The 17,485-nt window shown below is 38.0% G+C and overlaps 1 protein-coding gene across 2 annotated transcripts; it reads left to right on the top strand.

The window, feature by feature from the left end:
• Positions 1 to 2,394: 2,394 nt before the first annotated feature.
• On the top strand, positions 2,395 to 16,454 carry LOC148420827 (coiled-coil domain-containing protein 40-like). 2 transcript variants are annotated; one of them, XM_088419804.1, is made up of 23 exons: positions 2,395 to 2,471; positions 2,736 to 2,880; positions 3,011 to 3,095; positions 3,312 to 3,445; positions 3,569 to 3,650; positions 3,958 to 4,085; positions 4,201 to 4,282; positions 4,367 to 4,485; positions 4,668 to 4,751; positions 4,894 to 5,113; positions 5,904 to 6,061; positions 6,461 to 6,583; positions 6,755 to 6,876; positions 7,206 to 7,449; positions 7,524 to 7,706; positions 9,689 to 9,934; positions 11,259 to 11,472; positions 11,544 to 11,713; positions 11,787 to 11,878; positions 12,601 to 12,715; positions 14,165 to 14,353; positions 14,425 to 14,472; positions 16,210 to 16,454. In XM_088419804.1, the coding sequence occupies exons 2-23, from the start codon at positions 2,752 to 2,754 to the stop codon at positions 16,441 to 16,443; spliced, it is 3,201 nt and encodes a 1,066-aa protein (XP_088275930.1). In that variant the 5' UTR covers positions 2,395 to 2,471; positions 2,736 to 2,751; the 3' UTR covers positions 16,444 to 16,454. The 2 variants fall into 2 exon arrangements, with proteins under 2 accessions (XP_088275930.1, XP_088275931.1); XM_088419805.1 differs by lacking the exons at positions 14,165 to 14,353; positions 14,425 to 14,472.
• The last annotated feature ends 1,031 nt before the right edge of the window (positions 16,455 to 17,485 follow it).

Below are 17,485 nucleotides of genomic sequence, written 5' to 3'. Positions count from 1 at the left end.
CCAAGGAAATCCCTGAGTTGATTACGCAGATTGATTTGAGATTCAATATGATATGCAGATGAGGCATTATTGATGTAGGCTACAGACAACTTCCACACATCCCCAAAGCAGAAATATGGAATGAGAACATTTTCAATATAGTTTATTATATTATTATTACCATTGTATTTCTCGTTTTTTTATACTGTTGTGCAAGTAAGAAGATGCAATCGAGTTTTAAAAGAATTGAGTACTTCAACTTGATTCATTTGCAGTTTTAAATTGTTTTTATGTTCTTGGCATACGTATGTGTCTTTATTTGGTTATTTTATTGGCACAGGGCGGCTCGATGTAAGAGTGGTTTTGCACATCCGTCTGGAAGTTCAGAGTCCCGAGTTCAAATCTAATTTGCTCCTGCCTTCATATGTGCCGTTTGCATGCTCTCCCTGAGCAGCACACGTGAATTTTCTCTGGGCTCTTTGGCTTCCTCCCCAAATCCAAAAACATTGGTACACTTAAAAACATTGATTAAAAGATGAAGGTCACAGCACGGCCTCCAGGAGCAAACTTGGCTGCAGCCATAACATCCCAGAGAGAAGGTTCGATATTGTTTTATAAGGTTGCTCTAATAAAATCAGTGTAAACAATTTTTCCTGATAAACCATGTAAGTTTTTTTTCCCCTCCAAGCTCAATTTAGACACTTCAACTTTTCACTTATCAACCTTTTTCCTTAAAGACACCTCAACATTAGTCTCAGAGTACAAAAAAAAAAAAAACCTCAGAGTGCACAAACAACATTTTTCTCTTCCACAAGAACCGATGATAATTCATTCGAAATGCCTGACGAGTTATTCTTTTTGCATCCGACAAAAACAAGGGTAGCCTACTGTATATTCAATGCTTGATAGTGTTTCAAACGTGTATGATGGCTTGGAAAAGCGGCTGCACAGATGACGCAACCGGGATAGAGGGGATACTCGACTGTGCAGTGTTCCTGCACTGAAAGAAAGTCCATTTTAAACTCAATTTTATTTCGTTGAGTGGTTGGAAGAAAAATTATACAGGTGAGTTTGGTTTCTATTAATTTGGCGATTTTTAATGAGTTAAACACATAGATATTAACGAGTAATAAACTGTTGGAGTGAGTTGTTTTTTGTGAAAACGTGCATAAATTGTCACACTGGAATACGTTGGGATAAGAATATTTAGGCAAGGGAGCCCATGGCATGGGAAGAACGTGTTGCATCTACAGGTAGGCCTTCTTTAAAGACAATTGAAAGAAATTTTTGTAATGAATAACAATGTTAACATAGTTGAGTGGGGAGCATTGTCTGCTTTGTCTTCTGCTGTACATGCCGAGAAAACCATGCTATCGCTGGCTATTTTTCAAATGGAACCATGCTGTTGTGACTCAACTCCTACCTCACTCACAGTCACGTCCCTCTGCTGCCCCGATGTGGCCTTTGAATGCCATACCATTCCATCAGTTCATTATCGACAAAAAAAAAAAAAAAAAAAAAAAAACGATTTATACGGGATATTTATTATTTGGAATAAATCACGCATAAGAAAATTTCTTTAATATTTTAGGGAGATATTTTTTTTCATTTACTTACATTTTTTGCACATTATTTCAATTCTTATAAATAATAAAACAATGCAATGTCAGTATAATTTTTTGAGTCAGCCTGTATGGCTATATGGCTTGATATGAGTGTTTTGGATTTGCTTTGAAACCTATTCATTAATCACTGTTTAATAATTAAAGGAAAACAATTATTTATGGATTATTTATGTTTGAGGTCAAACATAAGGTGGTGAAAAATGTTTGTCGGGAATTTGAGGAATCAGCAAAACATAATTCGGTATATTCGGGATTGAACCGCTTAAAAGAAGAGCGCGATGTGGTGTTTATCTGAGCAAAAGCAATTAATTTAATTTATTCAAGTCACGCGTGTCTAGGTTACACCGACGATTCATTTATGAATTTAATTTGTTGTTGAAATTATGGTTTGCTGTTCATCAATTCTGCCCTCAAAAAATTTTACCCCACGTGACCCCCCCAGCCCGAATACGTCTATAGAGACTAGGCCACGTTTATGAATAGGTATTGCGATGACGCCAATCAATCAGCAACGAGTCTTGCCAAAGGAGTTGAAAGATGCGAGACTCAATCGCGACGCATCGCAACCACGTCGTCGTGAATACACGTTTGAAATTGGACAGATTTGACAGCTTTGTGTTACCTTGTTTGTGATTTGTTGTGCTGAGAGACTGTCGCGGCCCATCTTGCTTACGTGTTCTTATGACTAATTGCAGCGCCTTATGTCGTCAGGCATAATCAAACGAGAAAAAAATGTGCCTTCACATAGTTTCCTTCTTTCTCTTTCTTTATGATGTCTCTTTAAATTGTGCAGTTGCACACCATTGCAGTGCTAGGTCACAGATGAGAAATTTCAGCAATTCAACGGAGCCATCAGATAACACGCTGGTAAGCGCCGAAAAATTAATTAACTTTAAATGACCACTTACATTGTTGTAAATAACGAATTGGTAATAAAATTCCATTATACTGTATACTATGTGTATATATGTATTGCGATTGCAATGCCTTCCTTGGGATAGTATAGGGAATAAATGAATAGACTATTCACCAATGGCTTTCAAACAAAAGAAAAACTATGATACAGTAGGGAGTTGCGTCACGCGCATGAGAATTGAATCACGGTGTCATTTGATTGTCTTTAAAATGTAGTATTTAATCAGCCACAATGGAGAGCTCTGAAGACCAGTTAGCAGATGTGGGGGAAACGGAAACAGAAGAGGAAGAAACAGACCAGCAAGATGGAAATGATCAATCTGCAGATGATGGTGAAGCAAATGTGCCTCCCCTTTCACAGGTAACTTTTTGGTAATGTCGATGTTCAGATTGTGGTTTGGGATTTTTTTCATTATTTTCTTCTGATTTTGAAATAAAATGTTAAGCACAGAATCACCACCAGAATCATTCTTTTGTCGCCCTTGTCAAAGGATCAGCCTGAATCTGAGCCAATAGATGTGGGCTCACAGCCAGAGAGCATTGGTGCTGAAGAAGAACTTGAGGACATAGAGTCCGGTATGTTTATTACAGAAAATACTTTATGATGAAGCTATAGATTTTTGTAAACAATACCAATAAATCAGCAATAATATTTGCTGTTATAGAGTGACATGTCTTAAGAAGTGCACATGTGCAAATTATCAATACAAAAAGACAGTTCTTGCTATTTTATTCCAAACAATTGTACATGAGAATGGAATCACTTTGTCATTCAATTTAATATTTCATCAGCCCCAGTGAAGAGTTTTGATGACCCGTTAGAAGATGTAGAGGGCGTGCAAGCAGAAGTGGAACAAGCTGAGCCGCAGGATGGAGATGACCAACCTACATATGATGGTGAAGCAAATGTGGATCCGTCTTCACAGGTAACTGTTTGGCACTGTCAATATACCGATATGTTTTAGAATATTGTATTTATGTATTTTTTAATGTTTAAACCAAATTCATCACCAGATTTTTTTTTTTTTTTTTTTTCACTGTTGTTACAGGATCAGCCCGGATCTGAGCCAGTGGATATGGACTCACAGCGAGACAGCATTAGTGCTGAAGAACATGTGGACATCGAGTCTGGTTTGTTTAATATATAATCTATTGGGTTATAAATACTTAGATTTTTTAAAATAATACTAATAATAAATTGGCAAATATTCTCACTATGAACGCAAGCACCTTAAAAAATAATTTTTTTGACAGATAACCGTAGATTTAAAATAAAACTGACAAATTTGCATTTGAGAATTATAGATACATCGGATTCATCCATTTTCATATATGCCGCCGCCTCAATGTGGATAAGAGAAAATATGAATCTTATCACAGTTGTACATGACTGGAATCGGTGTCATTTGATTGTTTGGATAATGTGCAATTTTAACAGAGAGAGGTGAAGACCAGTTTGAAGATGTGGGAGGAATGGAAGCAGAAGAAGAGGAAGAAACCAAGCGGCAAGATGAAAGTGATCAACCGGCATATGATGGTGGAGCAAATATGTTTCCATTTTCACAGGTGACTGTTTGGCACTGGCAATATAGCTTTTGTGTTTTAGTACATTGCATTTGTTTTGTTTTTTCCATATCAAATGTTAATCACCAAATGACCACCTGAATTGTTGTTGTTACAGGATCAGCCCGTATCTGAGACAGTAGATGTGGGCTCACAGCCAGACGGCATTGGCGAAGAACCTGTTGTTGACGTACAATCTGGTCTGTTTGCTACAGAAATTTCTGGGTTATAAGGATAATGATGTAGATTAAATAAATAATCCCTTTCCCTCTATTATTTTTCAGAGGAGAGAGATGTTTTTGAAGTTCTATCGCCACCCCAGCTAATGAACAAAGTCGATGATGAGGAGCCAGAAATCGATGATAGCGAGGATGAAGAATTTGTCGTTCTTGATGCTGACCATGTGTGTCTTTTCTTTCATTTTTAATCAACGTTATTTGAAGAAAAAAACAAAAAAATTGTAACCGCTGCCCATACACTGACACACATCATTTTAGAATACATGCAGTCAATGCAGAAGTATGTAAAGATGAACTCAAAAGCCACCTTAAAGCTTCTGAATTTTTGTGTTTGATCTATTGATAGCCTCTGGTGGCAAAGAAACAAGAAGCACTGAAGCATCAAATCCTCAAGGAACTTGAGAGGCTTACCTTTCAACTGAGAGAAGAGGTGAGATACTTTATGTATTTTTTTTGAGGGAAGTAGTGGGGCAATTCCCCAAATTTTAAGATCCAAGTCACTGTGTTGTACTTGTTCGCATTTACAATCAGGTTAAAGTCTATTGATGTTGTTTTCTCTGCTACTTGTGCAGAGGGGCTTGGAAAAGACCGAGGCAAGACAAACAGAGGATTTGTATGTAGAGGTGTACAGGGAACAGGCGAGGCTAAAAACAGTCCAGACAAGACTAGAAGCACAACAGCAGACTAAGATCTTGGCTGAAGAGAAACATAGACAGGCACAAGATGAGCTGAAGGCAATAAAGGCTTGTCATTCCAACACCAGTGGCAAGTGCATCAAATCCAGGGCAAATGGTGAGATACCCTTACCCAATACAATTATTTATTTTTACTTTTGTATAAATAGTATGGACACAAATGTAAGTTGTTTCTGTTTTTGTTTCCAAACTATAGATTCTATACTTTTTGATATATTCCATATTTTGTACAAGAGTGCTATAACTATGCAAATTCCGTCATTAATAGTCTATTTATCCTACAATGTTGACATTAAGCTTGTCTTTTCAGGCATGTCCTTACAGTATTCTTTCAATTTTGGTGCAATATATGAAAGACGGCAATTATCACAGAGAGCCTTCTACAGTATGCTATATGCAAATAAATGTCTCATGAAAATTAAGAAATGTAACAAGAAAATGTCAAAATTGCAGACATTGCAAGCAGACATTGTTTATATCCACAAATGAATTATCATTCAACAAATTGTTAAAAAATATCAATAGCTTTAAAACTCAGCAGTTCAAAATTAACCATGCATTAAAACATCTTTAGCAATCAAGGTGGAAAAAAAAGTATGTGGACCAGTGTTATAAAGGATGCCAGCAAAATGGGGGACTATGCCAGGTACACAGGTGCAGAGGAAAAAAAATAATTTCGGGTGATTTAGGGTATGTAACACACTGTTAGGTGTTATTCATGGGAGATTATGGCACTTGGCCATTGGTCCAGTTTTAAACTGCTATGTACCCTTTCGATTATATGCAGGCAAAAATGATGGCACTATACTATATTCTCTTTTACATTTGAGGAGCAAATACCAAATGTCAGTGTCAGGCTTTCATAACATGTCTTTTTTTTTGCATAGCATCCAAGCTGCAGACAGAACTGGAAAAACTGAACTTGCATATCACCTTCACACAACAAGTCAGTGAAGAGCTGCAGGCCAAAGTAAAAACGACAAAGAATACCACACGAAATGTTGGAGTCAAGAAATCAGAGGCTGAGGACCAGAAACTCAAGCAGGTGAACTGGTTTAGCTGAAATACTACAGAGGACGCACCACGTTAACACACTTGGTACCATGAGGCTGTTTGATCTTTAGTTTGCTCAGATTTGAAACACATCACTCCCCATTTTTGATCTTTAGTTTGCTCAGATTTTGAACACATCACTCCCCATTAGAATAAGTGGAACCAAAATTAACCCACGTGTAAGATATTTTTCACCTAAAGTAGCTTTAGCCAGATCAGTGAATAGGTGAGATTTTCCAGAGAATAAAGGAAGTTAATGAATAAGCATATTTATGAATGCCGAGCCATGATAACAATAAGTAATGGTTCACTGTTATAGTAAATGTTTGAGGGTTTTCTCCACGTAAGATGGTTGCTGACTAAATTTTCTTGACAATCGCTGTACCAACAGGATATGTATGTAGAACGACTCACTCAGGAATTGGACAGACTGACGCAAGAGATGGACCTGTATGAGGTCCAAACCATTGCCCAGGCAGAGACAACAGAGGCAACAAAGGAGGCTCTTTTTGAGGTATACACCCGCAAAATTCTTCCACATCCCCAAACATGTTTCTTCAGTTAGCTAAACACTCGAGATTGCCCGTAGTTTTGAATGTGAGTGTGGATCGCGGCCGGGTGGCTATTTTTTATTAGCTCCATGAATAAGTAAACCCTTTGTCTTTTATGCAAATGTTTTTCTCAGGCTGAAATGCAAATGGAGTCCCTGGCGATGGCACAAAAACAGTTGCTGCAGCAGTGGAACAGTAGCCTGCTCAATATGAGGAAGCAAGATGAAGAATTCGGAGTCCTGCAAGAGGCTGTTTGGTGAGAACAAACATTGGAATGACCTTCTCTGGTTCATTAAGGAATGTATTGAAGTTATTCATTCCCTTTTCAAGATGGCCGCCTCACTAAGGCGGCATAGGGGTGAGAGTGCAAGGGTGAGCCTAATGTAAGATGGCAGCCATACAATACCAATACAATATGTTGGTCTGCCAACACATGAAGAGCGGAGATTTGAGCGCAAACTTTTTTATGGACATAAAAATCAAAGCCCTGCTTGATACAGTTACAGTATATTAATAAATGACCCTATTTTCAACAATAGTAGATTTGTTGTATCAATGCAGTCAGACTAGCCGTGTTTCCCACAGCATGGCCGAGCACCAAGTGATAGTGCTGGAGAGAGAGATTGAAGGCAACAAGAAATCCCTCTCTGAACTGCAAGAGAAAAGCGAGACTTTGACCATGCTCCTGAACTGCGCCCAGATGGACTGTGATGTCACCAAAAAGATGACAGCGCAGAAGCAGGCCCAGCATGAAACTCTACAGGAACAATATAGCACTTACCTCCGAGTTTTAGGGCAGACGGAGCAGACACTCGAAGAACTCACAAAGGTTAACAGAAAGCCTCTTGGTTTGGCAGCTATGATTCATTTGCCCGCATAATTAAAGTCTTCTATTTTTTTCAGGAGGATAATGGCCTTCAGGTTAAGCAGACCGAACAGCGACGGCAGCTGGAGAAGATTAAAAATAAGCACCTGGAGTTAGAGAACTCTATAATGACCCAAATGCTGAAAAAGCTCATGGACAACAAGGCTGCTCAATATTATCAGCGACTTACCAACAAGAAAGCTGCACTCAAGAAAGAGAAGGTAAACTGAGATTTCAAAGAGCCAGCCTATAATCCATCTTTACATCCAAATTACACTCATTTCTGCCTTCATCATATATGGCGGCCATAGTGTGAATACCTGAAGGTACAGTAGAAGCGCAAACAAACGGTTGCAGCTCAATGACCAATCTTGGTCAAATACAGTAGTATCGCCAATAGAAGTCTTGGAAATGGAAATGTCATTGAACACGCTCCGTTCGGCTAATCAATTGCTTTGGTCCCACAGTAAATACTAGAATTGAGTTATATCATTAGGAATTTGTTTTGTTACTTTTTACAAAAACAAGAACTACATTCCTTCAACACCTATATAATGATTCTGCTTATATGTAGGATTACAGAAAACCGATATTGACTGTTGACAAGCTTGAATTAAGAGGATCAGGACGATTTTGAATTAACCGTGTCTCGCACATATCAAAAATTGTGACGTCAACTCTTTTGATAAATGATTGGTTGCCAAATAATTCATTAATCATTGCAGCCCAATAGAGGTATCCAAACAAGACTGCTGCAGTTAAAATAAAATGTTTAATATAGTGATCCTAACTTTGATGAGAAGCAGTTGTGATAACTTCTTTTAAATGGTGGAACATATGATTGATTTTTCTTTAAAAATACAGGAGGTGCACCGAATCATAACCAGATATTGACGCTTAGTGCACTACAATAACTGATGAATAATATTAGCATTCAAATAATTACCTGCATTAACTTCATTTGTTTTTGGTCTTCTTTAATCATTTAGTTAAAAAAAATTATATCTTTTGTTTTTTAAATCCTGTTGTTGTATTTGCAAGATAAGAATAGATTTGGAAACGGAAGCGTGCCCCTTCCCCAAGCTAGTCCGATTCCTCATTAATATTTGAAAACATTAATCAGTGTGTATCAATGTATATAAACACAAATTCAAAGGATCTCAAACAATCAAAGAGGCCAATAATGTCAAGCTATAAATGATTGATAATGCAGAGCTGTGACCTAAAAGTCTGATAAGAGAATATGGTCATGTGTATGTTATCTAGACCAGTGCTTCTCAACCTTTTTTCAGTGATGTACCCCCCGTGAAATATGTTTTCAGCCAAGTTCCCCTTAATCAGTGCAAAGCATTTTGGGTTAGAAGCAACAACAAATAAATCAGTGTATGATTTATTCAACTTTAGAACCTTTTAAACATTTTTTGTTTTGGTCCACTAAACAATAATCTACATATTCTGTCCTCTTTTGGGTCATAAAAGACATCTGTTATAAAAAATAAATACAGTAACTTAAATAGATATTTAACCACAAAAATCAATACATAAAGTGTCAAACATGTTTGCAAAAGAAATAATTATAAATAAATATTTGTCCACAGAAAAATAATCAATTTAAAGTGTCCTCTTTTGGGATCGTAGTAGAGATGTGTTCACAAAATTAAATCATTAATTTGACAGGTAACGAGAGGTGGCACATAAAAAGTTGTTTTAAGAACTTATATTTCCCTGAAACATTAATTTCATTCCCTAACTATTTTTAAAGGATATTTGCATTTTTGTAATATTTAAAATCTCAAGTACCCCCTGGAGTTCCTTCAAGTACCCCCGGGGGTACCCGTACCAGCATTTCACTTAATCAGCAGGTTTTTCCAAACTTTTGACTGATATTGTTCATACGTATGCACACTGTTTTGTTCTTGTTGTTTTTGTTAAATCCGCCTACACTTAAAATAAGTGTAACTAATCACTTAAAATAAGGGAATGCATTTGCATTTTTTCTGAGATTAATGCCTGCAAAGTTGAATGAATCACAGCACTACAAAGGCGTCAAAATCAAATCAAGATGTCTTGCGAGCCTTTTGCCTGCATCCAATCTACAAACTACATACTGTATATGTCACACTGCAAGCATGTCACAGACTAATTTTTAGGTTATGCCAAAAAAAAAAAAAAAAGCAACACACTTGTCCTTTTCTTTGTTTAGATCTATCAGCTGTGGCAATTGGAGAGTTCAGTTATGGCGGCTGCCCTGGAGAGCAATATGATCAACGAAAAACTGGAAAACTTAGCCCGAACTCAGAAGGAGCTTGATGAGGAAATAAGAAAGTACAACAAGGTGGTCGCATCCAACCAGACTAACAGTTCATCTATTGATGCCCTCATCGCACAGAAGCAGACCAACATTTCAAACATCAACAAGAAGATCGACCTGATCGCAGCTCGAACTGGGGTGAGAAATCACAAATTGTTTATCTTCCTGTTATTGAAAATAGGTCCGCCTAGAATGGGAATTTAAGACATTAGTGTTGTGAGGGAGTCCAAATAGCACACCACGCCCAGTAGTTTCTGAAAAAGTATCTACTCTGAGCAAAAAGTTTCTATAACTTTACAAAATATTCCCATGTATAAGTGTATAAAGTATACTCTGAACTATGTACCTCAAATATACGACAGCTTTTATTTCCCAATAATGAAGGCCAAACATAAGGGTGCATCTTCTAAATGGTCACTTTTAAATGAGAATTGTTCACAGATGTGCATTTTTATTCTTACTTGTACAATAACTACCGTAACGGGATGACCTAGAGGCAGATGCCAGTGGGGTGTGAGCAGCTAGCGCCTGTTGCAGCTAACAGCAGCTCATGTTAAGTGAGTTAGTTACGGCATTATTTTCAATAAAAGAAGCGAGCAGATTGAACCGCCATCCGAGTCCATCCTTGTTCACACACAGGGATATTACTAAAACGGAGAGGATCATGTAAAAGTAATGTCTCCAGCTGATTCTATTAAGAGTGGCAAGGTATGGACCCTTTGTGCACCGGTTAGAGAATACGGTAAGGTATTCCATTTTGACACGTTTATTAATTGCAGTCTTTTGCCATATACATACAATCATAAATGTGGTGGAACACATATGGTGCGCAATTTGGGTATTTATGGTAAAATGAACTCGAGCTGCATCGCGATGAAAAAGAAACAACTGCTGTGAGTGTATTCAACTGAGGCATTCACTATGAAAATATGGAGAACGGAGAATTTTGGAAGATGAGATTTTATTCTGTTTTGTCATATTTCTTACATTGCTGCCAAAGCGTTGGTGCGTCTAGCTCACGTCAACATAGAAAATGCCAGAATTTGACCCCAAAATTAAGGTTGGGCCCTGTGTACTTCGAGGAAAATCATCTACACTACCCTCCAGTCCCCGGTTAGGTTTACAGGTTCATACTTGAAATATACTATACTGAACTGTAAATACATTCATTTATATACTTTCTAGTAGTAAAAAATGTGCTTATTTCTTGTCCACATTTTAGATTACAGGTTTACACTTGAGGTTACTACAAGTAAACTCATTTATATGTTACTAACATAAAGTTTGCATCCAATAATCCTTGTCAATACTAGTTCACAGTTTTATACTTGAAGTGCTCTACAAGGACACTAGTTTACACGCCACTATTAAACAAGTGCTATACTTCTAAATTAAATGTAAGCTTTCCTTAGCTTTGCTATCCGTTAATTGCATGTATGTGTGAACATGTGTCTGTTTTCAGCATGAAGACCTCAGTCCGCTGCAAATCCAGATTAAATCAATAAAGACTCAGATCGACGCGTTATCACAGAAAATTAAGACTGATCAGCAGATGTGGCTGAAGCATCAAGGAACACTTATAGGACTAACCCTGGAGATACAGAACCACAGCAAGGAATATAACAAATTGCAAGCAAAGTACACGGTCATCTGTCAGAAGAAGATTTACCTGGAACGTATGTTACGTATTCACGTTTGTCAGATATACGTACTGCATAACCGTATAAGTTAGAACACTATCTTCCAGGTCAGCTTGAAATTCTGCAACGTGAGGAGAATGAAGTGGAGAAGAGCAATAAAATGCTTCAAAGGGATTTGCTGAAGCTCAACACTCTTTTGAGCAAGAACACGCAGCTGCGCCATGCTTTGGAGCAAGAGAATGCTATGATGGAGACCAAATTCCTTCATAAGCTAAAAGTAGACTTTTGCTTGTCATTCCCCTTTAGCTTAGTCGTTGCTGGATGCTAATGTGCTATCACATAATGTTTAGGAGGCAGAGCGGGAGTCTATAGAGATGGAGGCGAAATTGGAGAAGACCCAGGAGGAAAAAGAGAAACTTCTGACTAGTCTGGTGGAGGCTGAGTTAGTGTTTTGCTCAATATGCTTTCCCATTTTGATCAAGTCAGGGCAGAGACCACCGGGCAGCTTGTGGGCCTGCTCTAAATATTACGTCACCAGTGATGTGACATTGTGATTTCCTAAAAAAGTTGCGGAAGTAAACATTTCACTGTAAACATTTGCAGAAAAAAAATTAAGTATGTTCGTTTTTCTGGTTTATCGTTAGGATTTGGCCAAACCCTCACAAGTTACATTTTTGGTGAATTTCATAATTTTGTACGTATGTACTGTATAGTATAGTTCAGACCACAAGTGTGGGTGCTGATTTTACAAATGATGGAAGTGCTGAAAATACAAAAACAGAAAAAGAAAAACAACCATAGCTAGATGGTCAGCAGATCAACCGCGGGTGATGCATTGAGTACCCCTCAGCTAAAATAACAACACAATAACCAGTCGCTAATCTTTAATAGTGAAAACCTGATCATGTATATATGTATGTATATATATGTACAGTATATATCTGTATATATTATATATATATATATATATATATATATATATATATATATATATATATATATATATATATATATATATATATGTGTATATGTGTGTGTGTATATACAATATATATATATATATATATATATATATATATATATATATATATATATATTATATGTATATTGTGTGTGTGTGTGTAGCAATACATGGAAATAAGATTGTGTTGTTTGATCTGGCAGGCGGCAAATCATGCTATGGGAAAAGAAAACCCATGTTATGAAAGAGACACGTTTAGTTGTCCAAGAGGGTCAAGAAGACGTCCAAATAATGAGGGACGACGTTCACCGATTGGAGGTACAGATATTCTTCTCTGAGAGAGTTGTAGTCATTGAAAGAAGGCTAGGGAGACACTAGGGAACTGAAAATTCACCCAGATAGTGACAACATGAGTGTCCCATCCCTTGTCTAAAATACTGCAAGAATGAAATGACCCAAAAAAGAATCTAAATACTGCACAAAGGTTAAAACGACATAAGCCCCAATGTAAGGAAGCACACAATGTGCCAGCTATAAAACTGATGGGAAGTATAAAAAGCACAACCATCTTTTTCTATCTCTGGGCACAAGGTATATATAATGGGGAATATAAAGGGTCTTAGAAATTCAAGTTCATTGTATGTGCTGTAAAGACATCAGAACAAACAATACACAGTGTTTTGACACGCCTCTGGGTTTCATTTCATGGTTGTTAACATGGTCGACTATTGGAAGGGCATCACATTCTGACATATAATTGTAGTTGGGAGCATCACATGCTGACAAAATCATCGATTGCTGTGGTGGTGGTGGTGGGGTGACGTATTGACTTAGCGCCAAAAAGTGTTAGGGTTGGGGAGATGCCTTCATCACATCACACCAGGAATGGGGGGTGGACAAGAGTGGGTTGACCAGCACAGAAAGATAATAAATACAATATAATAAGCACTGCTGTTGTCTTTCAAAACTGCTGCAAAGTAGGCATGCATATGCAAATATGCAGTTGATGTACTGCTGCTGCTCCATCTCCTTTTGCCTGCGGATGTCATTAGTAGTAATTGGATTTCTTACTCTTCTTTCTTTACTTTCTGGTCCACTTCCTCCTCTTAATTTTTTTAACCTCCACAACTTCTTTGGCCTTCTCTAATTCTTATTCTGCTCATTCTTGACACTCCCTCTTTATAGTGCTCAAGCTGATTACAAAGTGAAACGATTACGGGATCAATTTAAATTTTTGTATGATATCAAAGGAAACACATCCAAAAAACCACCAGGAAGCAAAAATATTGCAATTTGTCAAAACATGACCACTTTCAACATGGCACGCTATCATCCCTTCTAAATGCTTGCAAATGGGAGGTCGAAAGGTTCACCCAATAGGTGTCAAATTTAACCCATGTTGGGCTTGTTTACTACCATTCAAAAAGTCAGTGAATGGGCATATTGAAAACCATATGTTGTATCATGAATTTCCCCCCTATGTTTGCATTAATCTAGTTTATTAGCATCTTGTGAATAAGAATGTTTGTGTTGACACCCCAAAACCACCAAGTGGCACTGCTGCCAAGTCATGACTTTGATGATTGGCTGGCCTGGATGATGCAAAAGTCTTCAAAAGGCATAATACTCTAATTATGAAATAATAAATACTCCTATTTCAATTTCACAAACATATAACTATACTGCGGATTTACTTTTGCTATTATCGCATTTTTACAAATTTTCTGATGAAGGTTCGTGATGTATTGAGTTTGTTTATCATTACAGCGATGGCTCAGTCTGCTGTTGAAGCAGCGTGAGCAACTGCTGCGGGACAGCGTAGCAGTGGTGGAAAGGAGGGGATACATCATTGAGCGTAATGAGGTCATGTCTCGTAGTACTAAAAAGGCCACCACCAAGGGTGAGCTACATCTGATGAATGACGGCTTGCGGCGGAAGATCAAAGAAATACAAAAGGTGGTGAACCTATGCGTATGTTGTATGCACTGAGGACCATTGTACAACTAACTTGATGTATACTGTTTCAGTTAGTGAAAGAGTATGACCAAGAGATCAGAGAGTTGCAAGAAGGTCAGGTAAGTCAGCACGTCAGGACTTAATCATTTCACAATGCCCATCACTGTCATAAGCAAGTAGAAACAATTCTAGGTAGAAGTAGACATTTTGTTGAGTTGAATTTAGTACATCATGTCCTTCTCTGGCGGCCTTGTGGCGCACTGGTTTGCTCGTCCGCCTCACAGTTAAGGGATCCGAGTTTGAATCCAGCTGGCTTCGGCCTTCCTGTGTGGAGTTTGCATGTTCTCCCCGAGCCCGCATGGGTTCCAACCGGGCACTCTGCCTTCCTTCCACACATGGCAGGTGTATTGGACACACTAAATTGTCTCTAGGTGTGATTGGGTCTGTGGATGGATTGTTTGTAAGCAAATATAGATGTCATAATTGTAATTCTGTACTAATCTCGCACGCTGCTTCTCGCATACACTAATTTCCTAGTTATCAGCAACCAATAAGTGATCATTGCTGCAGGTCTAATATGGCGTTTTGCATATTTCAACGAATGAGTCATTTTTTCAAATTCAGAGTAAAAATCAAAATGACTTTAGAAGCTTTCAGCTTTTTGTAATTCTTAATGTGGGCAACATGGTGGAACACCGGTTAGTGCATCCGCCTTGAAGTTCAGAAGTTGTGGGTTTGATTCTGGTTCCTGCCTTCTTGTGTGGAGTTTGCATGATCTCCTCATGCCCACAAGGGTTTTCTCAGAGTAATCCAGGTTCCTCCAACATTCCCAGAAACATGCTTGGTAATTATCTCTGATACTCCAAATTGCACATAGGTGTGAATGAGAGTATGAATGGTTGTTTGGCCTTATGTGCCCTATGATTGGCCGGAGACCAGTTCAGGGTGTCCTACCAAAGACGGCTTAGGCACCAGCAAGGCAGTGACCCCAGTGAGGATAAGCGGCTATATGTGGGGTGTACTCCACCCACTGCTTGAACACTGTTGGGATAGGCTTCTAAATGTTGATTCTCACTTACCAGTAGGTTTGTTCCTGCTTGTACTGTGAGTAAGACTTTTAAATGTGTGCATTTTGCTTTATAAGACAATTATATTTATGGAAATAGCTTTTTCAACCTCAATTCATAACTGCTAAAAACATCTCCCTGCCATTGACTCCATGCAGGGCGACTAATCTTGGCTTTCTGTTTTACCTTCTCTTTTATTCAAACTTTGTTCTGCAATGATTTTTATTTCTTTGTTCTACGTTTTTTTTAAATTGATTTTATATTTATGCTTGATAATTTGCGTGTGTATTAGTAACTGTAAACTGTAACTGGTTCGCCGAAGGCGGTTGTTTTTAAATGCGCTTTATAAATAAACTTTGATTTGACCCAATATACAAGGTGAAAATAACCTGCCCGGGATGTATTTTTGTTTTTTAGGAGTCCGGACAATAAATCCCAAACTATTAAATTGATGAAGTGTCTGGGATTGAATGACTGTACTCTTAAAAAACCTGAAACTACATCCCTTGCATGAATGCATTGTTTCAGCTAAGAATACTGCATCCATATGAAAATGGCATGAAACATATTTGAAATGTTAAGAAATGTCCCCCAGGAGTGGGGTTTGCCAGGTGGATGGCCAGACATTGACCAGGATTTCCAGTGGCCACCACATATCTCGGCTGATGTTTAGTGTTTGCAAAGTCTGGATTGTTAACACGATGGATCCATTTTCAACATTCTAAACTCAATTCAAACTTGATTTTTGTTCTTGTCAGCTTTCCTGTGGTTTTGTATATCCCCCAACAGGAAGAATTTCAGAACAAGGCCAAGATGATTCAGGATATGATTGATGGCACTCCATCCACTACCGCTTCACTTCAGGCTACTCTGCAGAGTGAGACAGAGCGAGTGCACACTGTCAGCAATATCATTCAACGTGTGTGGGTCGAGATGCCCAAGTACCAAGGGTCACTCTGGAAGGTGTTGCGGTCACTGGCAGAATACACGGACTCTGAAGGAGCCCTCAACAGTGTGGAATAAAATCAACTAAGGTAGTGGTTAAGGAAAAATATGCTATTGTAAGTCAATAATAAAGACATTATTTGTACAATTTCTGTGGCTTGTGGTATTTTTTTTTAAACTTTGCTTCCATCGGTCTTAAACCAACTGTCTGTCATGATCTATTATGCTGCAAGGGTTCAGCAACCCATCTAAAAAAAATTTCTTGCTTTGCCCACTCAAAGCAAGATGGAGGATGCTTCGTATGTCACTAACATGTTTTCTATAGGCCTATACACTTTTGCTACCATATATCCAGGCATCATTCGTCTGGATTTTGAGGTGACACACTTTGTACTGTACAGTTTACGTACTAACATAAGCTAGCATTTGTTGTTCCATGCAATGTATCCATTTCATACAGTATAACAAAGAAGAGACATTACTTCACTCCCTTTCACAAATGTGATGGAGGACAAACAAATGCTGGGCAGTATATGTCGCCTTGACAATCGAAGTGTTTATCGTCCCTTTTTTTTTTTCTATCCTAGTCATTGACACTTAAAAAAAAAATACTAAGGACATTTGCTCTTGAACTTGTGTTCCCTACCTCAGCTGTATGCAGTAATAGAGCACTGCAGTATGTTTTCATGCACTTGGTTTATCTAAGAGACATGCAAGAGGAAGAAAGAAATTGCAAAAGAAGTGTCACCACATAATTTATGTCTTTTGTGGTTTTTAAGCTTGCATTATTTTTGAAACACAGCAGTACTTTAACATGCACACTGGTTGGACAATGGCGGAAAAGGGGAAAAAAATATATCTATTATATATATATTTTAAAATATATATATTTTGACCAAGGCATTAGCACCAGCGGAATGTGCTGGTACAAATCTCACTGGTGGTAAGCTGCTTTTCTGCCTGATATGAAGTGAAACCACAACACAAGACCATCACTTTGCAGCTGCATCTTGCAATGTGTGACTCTCAATGCATGTCTAAACGTTTACGAAGGGCCACAAAAACTTTACATTCCAAATGAATGCTCTTGAAACTGTGGAGAATATCTACAGTCCTAAAC

Source organism: Hippichthys cyanospilos, chromosome 7 (assembly GCF_059441005.1).
Source record: "Hippichthys cyanospilos isolate Australia breed blue-spotted pipefish chromosome 7, RoL_Hcya_1.0, whole genome shotgun sequence".
In the NCBI taxonomy this organism is placed as follows: domain Eukaryota; kingdom Metazoa; phylum Chordata; class Actinopteri; order Syngnathiformes; family Syngnathidae; genus Hippichthys; species Hippichthys cyanospilos.
The sequence above is the reverse complement of the archived record's forward strand: the minus strand, read 5'-3'. Positions and strand labels throughout refer to the sequence as shown.

Bases quoted from the DNA above. Each gene is read 5' to 3' on its own strand.
- LOC148420827 (XM_088419804.1), top strand. From the start codon at position 2,752: ATGGAGAGCTCTGAAGACCAGTTAGCAGATGTGGGGGAAACGGAAACA. The intron at 3,096-3,311 runs GTATGTTTATTA...ATATTTCATCAG, and splicing joins ACTTGAGGACATAGAGTCCG to CCCCAGTGAAGAGTTTTGAT. The intron at 9,935-11,258 runs GTGAGAAATCAC...GTCTGTTTTCAG, and splicing joins TGATCGCAGCTCGAACTGGG to CATGAAGACCTCAGTCCGCT.